Here is a 13,380-nt window from a genome sequence, read left to right as displayed (position 1 = left end):
CTCCGGGCCATATATGAGTCTATTCAAAGATCAATGCTGCAGTGTGCAGACTATATGAACACACTGAGTTCCAAGATACAAAACTGACACTGGGACAACGGCACGGATTGAGAAAATAAAGATGTGTCATTCTTTCGTTCCTTTTTATAAAGTCAAAAAGGTTGAGTAAGGATGGATGTTCTTTTTTATTTTCACTTCAGTTTCATACTAGCGTCTACCTTTGGCCGTTCGGCAGCTCTACTGGGACGGTTAAAAGAGAGATCGACTCAAACATAATAGTTACCGGGGTTGTAGAGTACTTTACAGTTTTGGCCTTTTACAACATGAAATCAAGTCAAGATAATAATACTGCAACTACTGCAGGGGGATCTTAAAACATCACCGGCAGTCAGTGTCAGGTTTTACGGTGGAAGTAGCTCATGGAGAAAGTGATTGTTTAATTCTAACTTCACTAGAAATCTACAGAAGAAGAGGAAAACTAAGAAACTTTCCTCCGTTAGTGGCCTCAAAAGGCTAGAGTAAAATGAAATGAAGATACAAGACATGGAAGTTTGGCTACCATCACGCATGCTAAATATAGAAGGTGGTTGCTACGTTGCTAGCAGGTGATTCCAACAAACTGAATGAAAACAGCAAGTCATTGCTTACTAACTTAAAGGGGACATATCATGTGTTTTCTGATTTTCTCTTATTTCTATCCTGTTATGGTATCAGATGTTAAACACAGTCAAAGTTCCACAACTTGAGGTGAACGTATGGAAAAATGCTCCCTGCAAGTTAAAAGCCAGGGCTCCAGCCTGCTCTGAGTGCTTTGTTTGCACCTCTACTTCCTCCTCATGATGATGTCAGATTGTTCATGCCCACAAACGGCCGTTCACTCGTAAGGTTGTTCCACGGCTGTTCATGTCGTCCACTTGCATGTTTCAGATTGGATTTGGGCTCCAACATATACAGATGTATTAGAGAAGTTTCCGTTTTGAGTGAAAAGAAGCAACTACTACTCTGAAACCAGCTAAAGCTGGACAATCAGAACAGAGTGGGCTCATTGGGAGGGGGGCCTTAAAGAGACAGGAGCTAAAACGGCCTGTTTCAGACAGAGGCTGAACTGAGGGACTGCATAAAGAGCCAGTATAAGATAAATAAGGAGGTTTTTTTAACTGTAAATCATGCAAAGATATTCCAGTAGAGCCCCAGAATATAAACAGAGACCTGGAAATGTGCATATTTTATGTTAAAAGAGAAGAGGGTCATGGTACTCTAGAAACTAAACGCTTCATTTAAGTGACAATGCATGACACAGTGTCCCGATAAAAGAAAACAATGAACAACGTGTAGCTGATGTAAGTTTCCTTGAGCAAATCCATGATTTTTTTGAAGTGTGGAAACCTTGGAGTGTACTATTGCACTTAAACTGTGACCAGTTACCCAAGAATATAAAAGGAAGACTGAGTTTAAATTGTAATTCATTTTATTTGTCCCTTTAATTTAGTTTGTTTGTAGTCAGTTTCTGCCTAATACACCTCATGCAATGATTTAAAAAGGTGTTAAACTGTTGATTGGAGAAATATTTGAGGTGTCCCGACAAATGATTGTAACCTGCCTCAATGCATCAATCAGAAATCAACATCTTCTGTGGCGCGAAGGAAATACTTATAAAATGTTGATGATACTTAAAAACATAAGACATCAAGTAGTAACATCAGGAGGGAAGTTCTTTCTTTTAATATCCTGCTCAAGGTAACGGCATCTCAGCATGTTTCTTTCACTTCTCTTGACCAAATTTTCCTCAACAAAACACTGACCTTCAATCACGGATCTGCTTCTCCGCCCTCGAGGTTACCACCTACGCTTCAACCTTCCACTGATTACTACCATGTGATCAAACCTGTGATAAACAACAGGGTTCGTGTGCAACTTAACAACAGCCCCCCCTATTACAAAAAGAAAAGGTAAGAAAAACACTTTGGTGCTGAACTGATCCACATCTCTTACAACCGTGAAACTCAAGAGCTGCTTCAAGTTTCTTTCAGTCATAACTTCCCAGACTGAGTTCATACACATTCTAACGTGACCATGAAATCAGATTAGGGAGGGAAGGAAAAGTAAACTCTGTGTAATCTGTTGAAGTTTTTCCTTTTTTAAAATGTAGCTCACTTTATAATTTATGGACAGTTTTATAGATAGTTTAATGGATAGTTTTTAATCTGGTCTTAATCATTTTTATTATACATATAGATTATATTTATTGTTATATGACGTCGAAACTTGTAGAGCTGCCAACTAAGGATTATTATCTACTTTTTTCTTGCTTATTTTGTTAGTAAGGTGACTGATCATTTACTCTGTCCAAAGTCCAAAACCTGAAGATATTAAATTAACAATTATACTAAACAATTATATTAAAGAGAAAAGCAGCAAATCTTCACATTTTAGAAGCTGGGACCAGTGTTTTGTTTAATAAACTACTTAAACGATTGCCTGATCATCAAAATTCAGTACTTGTGATTTGTTTGAACTTATCTAGAATGAAATTAGTGTTAAACAAATGAATAGAATATAACAGAGTGGAGCAGAATAGTGGAGTACAGTAGAAGAGAATAAAAAGAAAAAGAATAGAGTGGGTCATATAGCTATTCCTATTCTAATCCTAGCATAAGCTATTCTACAATAAAATACAACAAAATAGAATAAAAGTGTAAAAGAACAGAATAGCCTTTGATAATCTACAGTAGAACCGAAAGTAATCGAATAATAGTACAGAGTAGAGTATGTTATTCTAGTATATGTGTGTATGTCTATGAATAGAATAGTATAGAATACATTACTAGTATAGAATAGAATAGCCTATGCTATTCAACAGTGATATAGAATAGAAGTATAGTATATAGTATAGTATAGAATAAAACTACAGAAGAATAGAACAGAATAGCCTTTTATATTCTATAATAGAATAGAAGAGAATAGTCTGGTATAGAATATGCTATTCTAGAACAGAACAGAAAACAAATATAAATTAGAGTATATAGCTTACTCTAGAATAGAATAGAATAGAGGCTTGTTGACACTGGGAGTTGTGGAGAACTCAGACATGGAGTTGCTCCAGTGTGGCAGTGAGTCAACCCAATGAAAACCCTGCAGCTTCAGCCTGGGTTGTTTTCACGTGTGAATCCATGTGTGTGGAGGTGTGTGTGTGTGTGTGTGTGTGTGTGTGTGTGTGTGTGCCAATCTGTGTTGAAAACCATCAAGAATAAGAGCAGAGGCTTGGGGTGGAGTAATGCTGCGTGACATCTGCAGCGATTAAGACTTGTTTTGTGGTAGGAATCGGCCTGTGCATGCTCTGTGTGTTAGTTGAAAAGGTCAATTTTTCCAAATTAAAAAAAAGGGTAAATTTTCATAAATATTTAAATGTTTCTCGGTGCAGATTTGATAAGTTTGTTTTAGGTTTGTCTAACTCAGAGCGCTCGGTGCTGCTCTGATAGAAACGGATGTCGGTGTTTGAAGCAGGACAAACAGTAAGCGAGGCAGAGCTGCGTCGCTCTCTCCCGTTGGGGTGTAAGGTTTCCAAACAGCTACAGAGCTCCTCAAGGGACCGAAGGTAGACTACAGGTGACGTTTTTACAAGCGTAAAAAAAGAAAAGCTATAGCTCACCGTGTAGTACGTGTACCTCGACGAAACTGAATCTGTCCTGTGCCAGATGTCTGCATTCATGAAGCATGTAAAGAAAAGTTCATTCAAAGTGTGGGAAATGATACTGAGACATGCTTAACTTTGCCTCAGTCAGCTCACTGAGCACACAGACCTACAGGAGCTGTTAATTCAGACTGACATTTGGCCCTTTTATAGGCTGCAAACAGCCAAATTGTGTTTTACCTTATTTACTAAACAGAGGTTTCGCATCAGTTAATTGGATGAAAAGCGAAATTGCTCGGTCTCACGCAGTAGGTACTTTAAAGGGAAACTTTGCTGATTTTCAACCAGCGTTGTATCATTACAACGTGGGTGGTATATGCAAATGGACAATGTTCAACTTCCCTCCGTGCTGCAGAGCTCCCCGCTCATTTGCCGGCAAAAAGTCTGCCAGGTGATGCAAAACGCGTCAGCCTGCAGACTTTGAAGATCTGCCTCAGACTACAAAACTACATTTCCTCATCTTCTGTAGTGTTGCCTTCAAGGACTGTCAAATGTGGGTCTTCCAAAACACTCCCGTCTACCATGCTATGGAAAAGCAGACACTAAAATGTCATACTACTAAATAATTTAAAATATCAGCTATGGAATCAGATGCAGCAGTGTGGAGGAGGAAGTTACCACCCCCAGAGATACGTTACAGCAGCAGCCGAAAGACAGGTGCTGCAGCCGGGGTAGCTTTTCAGCATCGACCGGTGACCGGTTGGAGTGGAGACAGACTGAAAACTCTGCACTTCGACAAACTTTGCAGTGCTTCTGTAGAGCTTCTGTAGAACAGCGACTGTGTTAAATTACCTGTAAGTTAACTTACAGGTTAACTACATCCAGCTTGAGCACAATCCCGGGTCTGGCGCCTCGTCGTCAAAAACAGGTAAAAGAAACAGTGTTTAGTTGTAGTTTTTCACCCCTTCATCCGCGATTGTTTCCCAAAACAAGCTCAATTGGAGAAGGCAGACTCTGAGGTGTTTTGTCTGTTCGTCGGCAGCTCTAGCTTGTGTGCAGCCGTGCAGCTCCCGGTAAGTTTGCAATGCTGAAATAACTGACTCCAGCGCGCCGTTTGTTTTGTGATCCTTGCACACCGGTACGATATATATCCAGACTCGATGAGGAGAAACGTTTTGTAAATGAAAATAAGCCTCGGTAAAGAAATAAAACACTGCTCAGTCTTTGCTAAACAGCCGCTCTGCTGGCTGTAAACACAACGTCAGTAGAGTAAGTCAGTCTGATTGGACAGGACGCACACAATGCATTCTGGTTGTTGTAGGATTTCCCCTTAAGAGCTGCATGGGGACCTTTACAGCCTTTTTCTCAGTTTTCTCTAGTCATAGGGCACCAATTTCAAAAAATAATTGCATATTTCTACTACATAGGTGACCTAGTTTTAAGAAATCATCATATTCACAGTGGTGAACTTTCCCTTTAAAGGTATTCCTGTTCAGAGAAGAAAATATGGCAGCAGAGGAAATTGTGCATGAAATTGCAAAATCTATCTATCTGCTTCATAAACTTTAAATCAAGTTATAACAAAACTTACTAATCAATGCTGGAGCAGCTGGAAATGCGTACTCTATGCAACATTTAGGACTTGAATGTCTTTACACTTTAAAGTTACATATTTCATGCAGGTTCCACCTTCATTTTAAGGTTCTTTTAATATATAAAATTAAAAGAATACTTCTTTTGGGGTAAAATGCTCATTCACTTCTTTTTTTAGATCAATACCACTTTTATGTTAAACATAAAGCTAGCAGGCTACTATCTTAGCTTAGCAAGTCAGGCAATCAGATTCCAACTTCACCTGGAAACAGTCAGAAACATAAACCCTCGTAAAACCAAAGATTTTTAAACGTTGATTTTCTGCACAGATCAAACAAATGAGATGCAACGTGTTAATTAGTGAGCTTTTTTAACATTTGGAGAGAATCAATCTGTTTCTCCTTGTTTCCAGTGAAACCGAAGCTTATAACCTCTTGATTGCACAGTTTTGTTTGAGAGTGTAACTTCATATTTATAGACATGAGGAGTGATATCAGTCTTCTTATCTGACTCTCAGCAACGAAGCAAATAACTATATTTCCAAAAATGTCAAACTATTTCTTATCAGTATTCCTTAAACAGAGATGAATATTTCACAAACAAAATAACCAAATATGTTCTTTACTGCAAACCCAATGTCACCAGAGACCAGCTGTCAATCACACAGAATGGGCGGAAGCTTTGTGTTGGTGCAGTTTGTTTCGGTGGGTAAGTACAGCCCTTTTCTTTGTAATTAGTGCTCATACTAATGACTAATTAATCTGAAACTGCTGCTCCTATCACTTATCGTGCATCCTTGATTGAATCCCTGTTGTGTTACAAATTGGCAACAAAACCATTTTATTATTCATATCATTTATTTTAGCACTGGGTGCTTATTGCTCATCGACAGTATCTGCCTTTCAAGTGAAGAATACAAAAGTAATGAGAATAAGATTTGCACAGATGCTTTTGTTATGGCGTGACAAGTCGATCCTGCACTAATGAAAGCCGCCGTGTGTGGACTTACAGCTTTACTGAAAGGCCAGCGTACCAAACACAAATCAAGAAAGCGGTTTAATCAAGTAATGCTGTCTGACATTTGCACTTATTAAATTGGAGTTGGGTTATTTTTGGAGGTTATAACATACACACATAGACAAACACACAAAAATCAAGAGCAAACATTCCAGGTTGTGTTGGCCGCATTACTGAGCTTTATTTTGGCGCTGGGCCTATGTGTGCAAAGTTTGGATTAAAAAAAAAGTTAAATAGTTGGGATGTGTTTTTTAAGAATTGAAGAAATTACGTGTTTTCTTGCTACAACTGCACGCCAGAGTTACTGTGCTGTTAATAGCTCCTGTTACTCCCAACATCTGAGCACTCTTCACTGGTTTGCACCTCTGTCCTCAAGACATCAACGAGGACAGCCAACTCACAACGAGGAATGGAAACAGTCAGGACTGCAGAGAGGGAATTTCAGTTTCCACCGGTTTGGGAGGGTTGTAGGATATACTGTATTTGTGCATGTGAAGTCATGACTACAGTATCCCTGCAAGAACTCACCAAAATGACAACCAGTGGGTGGAGAAGAGCTCGATTCGCCGCCTCCAAAGCCGCCAGCATGGTCTTCACTTCAGACAGGCAAGAACGATTGACCTGGAGACCAAAGAAATAAGAAAAAAAAAGATAAGAACTATTAAGAAAAGATGATAAATATGCTAAATCTAGACATCCTTCTGGCCAGAACAGATGATGAATTTACATTTGACAACCACTTATTTGCTCCCTCCATTTTGGACCTTTACTTTCTGGAGCAGACTGGGTATCGGTTGTTTCAAAGACCTCTACGATGGTGATGTTTTTTCTATCTACGACTCTTTATGTCTTAAACTTAATATCTGCCAAGTTCAAATTTGTTCCGCTACCTTCGGGTCTGTCACTCTGAACATACAAAGTTTGATTCCTTTCCCAGACCGCCACAAGAATCATTATGGGAGAAACTGAAATTTATCAAAACACCACGTCTTTAGATAGTGACACAGTCTCCGGGTCAGTATGGGAGGGGGGGGGGGACTGGGAATGGAACTGGCATAGGACTGGTGGGAAGTGGCATTAGATAGGGTGAATTCTTCATCACCCTGTGCTCGATTCAATTTGATCCAGCTAACGGTGGTGCACAGAGCCCACTTGTGTAAATGTAAAACGCATGAAATTTACCCTGCTTCCGATCCCAAATGTGATTGTTGCGGCACTCTACGGGCAAACCTCTCATATATATATGTTCTGGTCTTTCCCAGAGCTTGGAACATATCGGTCTTTGATTTTCGATGTATTCTCGATGTTGCAGAATAACAAGTTTACAGCCTTTCTCCTTACTGGCCATTGTGAGGGAGGCTCTCTGACACCGAAATGCCCTTTTGGGATAAATAGAGTTGTCTGAATCTCCCTTACAATTCCAATGAGGTTGACATGATCCCCCCCCATTCTCTGCCTGGCTGAAAGATGAGCACTTTCTAAAACAAATGGCGACCCTTTGCCTCCTATTTTAATGGTTTATCTGTTCTTCCTCCTGACTGATTACCTATGTTTCTACATGATGTCATCGGCCTGTAACAGGCTCCTGATCAATGTACTCCTTAACCCCATAGCCAACTATAAACAAGTTGAAGTGGAGGTTTTTCCAATTTTTATTTTACTATATTATATTTATTTTTCTTTTCCACTGTTTTTTTTCCTGGCCATCTACTTACTGACCCCATTGTTGTTATTATTGTATTGGTTTTCATTGGTTATTGCTGTCTTCCTCCTTTTTTTTTCCTCTCTCTTTTTCCTGCAGTGTGTTATTGTTGTTGTGCAGGGGTTGGAAGCAAAGAAAATGTGAAAAATGGCGACATATAAACCAGACATTGTGTTAATTGTTTGCTTATGCTTCTCACCGCTAAAAAACTATCCAAAAAAATTACATTTGACATAAAAATTGCGCTTAAAACGGGAACTTACAGAAACCTGGATGAAGTTCCACTCCTTTAGCAGATACCTGGCGTTGTCTCCCGTCAGATCTGGGATGACGTCCAGCTTCTGTAAGACAGAGATACCTTCTGTTAAAAATTTGGTTGATATTCAGCTTGTTACAGGATCCTGAGTAATAACATTTAAAGCAGGTGCTGCAGTACCAGGGTCCTTAATGCATCTGACGTCGAGTGACTGATTGACTTCGGTGCTCAAAAGTTCAAGAGCCTTCTGGTTTTCGTTTCTGCCACTTCTTCAATCATTCAGTGCAAGAGTACACCCACCTGCTTTCCTGTCATGAATCATTTTATGATTAGAGAAGAAGGGGCAAAAAAAAAAAAAAAAAAAAAATCCCATTAGACTCCGAGAGTACAAACTGAATGGCTTATTTCCATCAACTGTAATCAGAAGCTTATTAGAACAAATGGAAGGGATTAAAAAAAGAAACTTTTCTGGGCTTCTTTATACTCCTGACCTGGCAGGAAAATCCTGTCATATGCAAAAAGCCGGGAACAGTGATCATACACAAGCCAACTTAAATTTCATTACGCTGCAAATTGAGTCGAAGGTGGACGTACGGCCAAGAATCGTAAAAAGCTTTTTTGCTCAAAGAACCAGAACATTTAGGGTCCTGATCTTTCCATTCAGTTTTGGCATACGAGTGACGTGAGGCAACCGGATAACACGCCATGTCCACCGTGTCCGTTTTACATTCATCTTTGTTGTTTAGCCTGTAATTACAGCCTGGTACTACGATTCCACACACACATACACACACAGGAAATAAACACAGAAATAAACAGTTAAGAGTCTCAGTTTGGCATTGAGATACAGTTGTTCTACCCATTAAAATAACAGAAAGTAATTGGAAATGTGAAATGGTTATGGAAAACATATGTCGGAGGGTTAATTGGTCTTGAAAGATAACTGCCCAAAGCTTCAGGAGGAAAATAATTTCAGTCCGAAATGTAGATTTGCAGGGTTTAAAAAAAAAAAAAAAAAAAAAAAAAAATGACATGATCTAAACCAGGTTGGGCATGAAATCCCAGAGTAGGAATGTTTATTTAAATTTAGGCATGGCCCGGAGAGCCAAGAAGCCATGGAAGCTCGACGACCAAACCGCTCCGAGGAGAGAAGAAAAACAAGGTTTCAAAGCTCGGTAAGACAGAAAGTAACCCACAATATAAATTTTAAATGTGTTGAGGAAGAGACTTCTGGAGTGGAAGGGTCTAATTTAAAACAATCAAGCGTTTAAACATTAAAAAATCCTTATTAAATTACATAAAGCGGTAATAAATGATTTTTTCTGGCTATTTAGAGGCAGTGAAATGAGGCTGTAATACAACACTGACTTCCTATTCGCTTAGTCGCCTGTTTACACACCGAGCAGTCACAGAGCAACATTAGTATTCATTTTATGCTGTTTTTCTAACCATCCAGCACATTTACACCCAATATTCACTCTGCTTTTAGCTCTGATTTGGTCTCCACTAACTAAAGGCTCCATTATGTTCATTAGCTAGTTGCTTATAAGCAGAAATATGTGTCACTTAAAACTGAATCATTTATATTTCAATCTTAATTGCTCAATTTGAATAATTACATTAAAAAACTGAATTTAAATCACATAATTTGTATTGTTTAACTTGAATTACTGCATTGAAAATCTAAATCTGAATGCTAGAGACTGGTTTTAGTGGTTTTATTAAGTTTCTTGTTAGATGAGAGCAGCATGAATTTAACAACAGGAGAGAAAAAGAATAACACATCATGTAATTTATTTCATCTTTGAGCCTGTATTGGCACCAAGGTGGGATAGTAACATTAGCTACAGTAACTGTTGATGTAGATGTAATAACTATGTATGTTTGTCCATGCTCCAAATACTCTGACATATTATTTCCCACATTCAGAGGTCAATATTCAGCTCTAAAAAAGCATTTAGATACTTTTTCTTCTCTGTCTTAATGACATATTCTCTTGTAGGTTGAGGTTAATCATTAAAAATCTTCATTAAATTGATAGATGAGTCTGAGGATTCTCTTTGATGTGGACTGAATATAAGAATATTATCATACATCAAGTTAAACAGATTAGCAGTAAGGGAGAGAGGAGTACAGAAGAGGTGATTTGGATTTTTTTTTTCTTATCAGATCTGTCTTTCTTTTTCTTTGTGTTTATTTATGTGCTCATAAAACATCCACTAATCTCAATTTAGCCTTTGTTCCAATTCCCTGAAGCCAAATGTTTGAATAGTAGATGCCTCATAATAATAATAATAAGTCTAAAAAGGGAGAAGCAGGATTTTGACTGCCTGGCAAAACTCTTCTAAAATAGATGAATTCCTTTACAGGAAATAGAGATTTTCAGTTCTTCATTATAAACTGCACACAGGGATTTTGTGTTTTGCATTACAAAACTGACTGGTTTGGCTAAATATTACATTTGTAATATCTCTTCATCTAGTTTTTTTTTTTTTTTTTTCTGTGCTTAAGAAACATTTTGCCTATTGTGTGGAAGGGGACACAATAACACAGTAATGCTTCACATTTGGTAACAATGAAGCAAAATTCCACAGAAAGACACTGAAATTTGTAGGTCAGGACGTTGTTTGCTTCTCTATAACTGAAACTAGAGATTGATCTGAACACTTCACATCACTACAGCTTTATACTTTCACAATAACTATTTTAATAGTCATGACCTGGAGCTGTTAAGAGCTGTAACACATAAAGAGCAGAGATTGCAAAAAAAAACAGAGATGCAAAACTACTTATCACACATTATTTTGCTTGACTGCTTTTGTTAAAACTACTTACTGGAATGGCAGTTTCTTACATTTATATATTAGCACATTGGCCTGTCTGAGAGACTGAACCCCCTACTGCTCCAATGAAAATGTTTAATAATCAACAGATACAATGGTTGTACTATTGTACTGGGCAGCTCAAAGGTGTGAATGTGTGCAACTGTGTGAGAGTGAAAAGGTTAGTAAATGCCCTCAAAGAAGAACAATGCTTCTTCATATTTCTGTTATTATTATTGTTGTTGTGCTTCTCTGCGTCTCTCCCTTTTTCTTTCTCTCTGAACCCAACCGGTCAGGGCAGATGGCCGCCCACCTAGATGCCTGGTTCTGCTTGAGGTTTCTTTCCCGTTAAAAGGGGAGTTTTTCCTTGCCACGGCCGCCAAGTGCTTGCTCATGAGGGGAATTGTTGGGTCTCTGTAAAATAAAGAGTTTGCTCTATGTGAAGAGTGCCCTGAGATAACTTATGCTGTGATTTGATGCTACATAAATAAAACTGAAATGTATTCTTCCTGGGAAAGTGGAATTTTTTTTTCAGGAGTTTAAACTTGACAGATTCATTTCAGTATAAATTTTACATCAAATGACAACTTGGATTTGAACTGGATCAAATGTATCTCAGGTGGCATCCTGCCTGCTGACAGGATCCCTTAATCATATTCTAACTGTGAGTGTTTTCCTCTCACTCAAGACATGTTGCCAATTCCTCCACCTGCACGCACACACACACACACACACACCACGCTGTCAGCTGAGTTCGAGCAGCCCGACCTCACTTATCCCTGTATTAGATTCACGTAGTGGCACTGGGACAAGGATAATTCTTCCGCTTCTTCCACTCGCCTTTCATCTCCCCCCTCTCTCTCTATTCTCCCTCCCTCCCAAACTGCCTGAAAAAAAAGGATGAATCTAGTTCCGAACACGCGCACCGGAAAAACACACATCCCCACCGGCCACCTGAGCACAGACGGGAATGGCTCCAATCAGCCGATCCAAAGATGCCGACACTGGCCCCTATCCATCTCTGGGGCCCTATCCAGCACCGGACAGCGAGATCCGCCTGTTTGACATCAGCTGATGAAGGACTTGGAGCGAGTTTAAAGGAAGATGGGCGTTTGGATCACAGCGGAGTATTGGAACACGTCATGCGGCGTGCTCTGTTGCCCCTCTCCTATGTCAGCAGCTACACCCGGGGAATATATATATACACACATCAGGATGATCCAAGGAACACGTTTCTGTACATAAAGCCATGTGTGGGCGATTTGTCAGCTTGGGTGTCTACTCTGAAAATAAATAATAGGTGATGGGAGTGAAATATGAGCACGTGAAGGGGTGGACACGACGTCATGAACACCTTCACAATCTCTGGAAAAATTAATGTTAAAGGACAGTAAGTGCATTATGAAGGGATCATCTTCATCTTCTATGGACGGAGGAATGATTATGTCATGAAAAACATGTTTTAATGTTCATTTGGGCATCTGACTGTTATTTTAAGACAGACTGAAAAATTGTGAACTCATCCTTTAATGGGCTAAACAAAGCTTCAGCTCCACAAAGGCAGTATTTGTTGCAGAGCTCTGATATTGGATTTTGACTATAAAGGCCATTGTGATCTTCTCATATCAGGGGAATCAATAAACCTTCTTGCAGCCAAACAACTGATACATGGACTGATTTTGTGTTGCAACCATTCTAACTTGTCCCTAGCTGGTGTTCATTACCCTCTTTGTTCTATTTCTTTTTATTTATTTTGATATTTCTAAAATTAAACTAACCAATTGGGTGAAATAACTCATTTCTCTTGACATCCGTTCTTCTTCTTTATGTTCAAAGAAAAGACGAAAAGGTCGCTTCAGCTCGTGGTTCGGTGGCTTTCTGAAGGGAAACCCAACAGTTGTTGAGGTAAAGGAGAGCGTTTCACATGTGGAACCTCTATGTGGTCTTTGCCGTCAGATTTAATATCTCAGACTGTCACTTTTTACTTTTTTGCATATGGAGGCTGTTTTCCATTGTCTATTAGGAACAATTTTACAAATTAAATGGAGGATGTTTGCAACATGGGCCGAAGGCAATATGGGAATTTGATTTGCCCAAAAAAAGATTAAGAATGAAAGGGAGGGATATGAACTATGGTGGAAACTGGGAGCCTGTCAGTTCTGACTGAGCTGAGGTGGTAGGAGGATGAGGAGGAGGAGGTAAGAACTCATCACTAAACACTCAATTAATCAAGCAAACTCCCGTGGTTTGGGAAATATGACTGCCATCTGCTCTCCTGCGTGCAGGGGAGTGAGAGGTGGAGGTCGGGAGATGGGAGGAAGAAAATGAGGAGGAGGAGGAAAAAGTTGCGCGGAGTGGA

At 39.2% G+C, this 13,380-nt stretch overlaps 1 protein-coding gene across 3 annotated transcripts in view; it reads right to left on the bottom strand.

The window, feature by feature from the left end:
- The window catches only part of crppa (CDP-L-ribitol pyrophosphorylase A), a 48,960-nt gene that overhangs the window by 19,186 nt on the left and 16,394 nt on the right, over positions 1–13,380 (bottom strand). For 2 of the 3 annotated variants that reach the window (XM_067600621.1, XM_067600623.1), the window contains exons 7-8: positions 8,207–8,284; positions 6,770–6,862 (exon numbers count right to left, since the gene is read on the bottom strand). In XM_067600621.1, coding sequence (XP_067456722.1) covers positions 6,770–6,862; positions 8,207–8,284 — 171 coding nt within the window. Of the gene's footprint in view, positions 1–6,121; positions 6,667–6,769; positions 6,863–8,206; positions 8,285–13,380 lie in introns of those variants that run through there. The other variant, XM_067600622.1, reaches the window with a different exon arrangement.

This window comes from Thunnus thynnus, chromosome 10, assembly GCF_963924715.1.
Source record: "Thunnus thynnus chromosome 10, fThuThy2.1, whole genome shotgun sequence".
Classification (NCBI taxonomy): Eukaryota; Metazoa; Chordata; class Actinopteri; order Scombriformes; family Scombridae; genus Thunnus; species Thunnus thynnus.
This window is presented reverse-complemented; position numbering and strand designations above follow the sequence as displayed.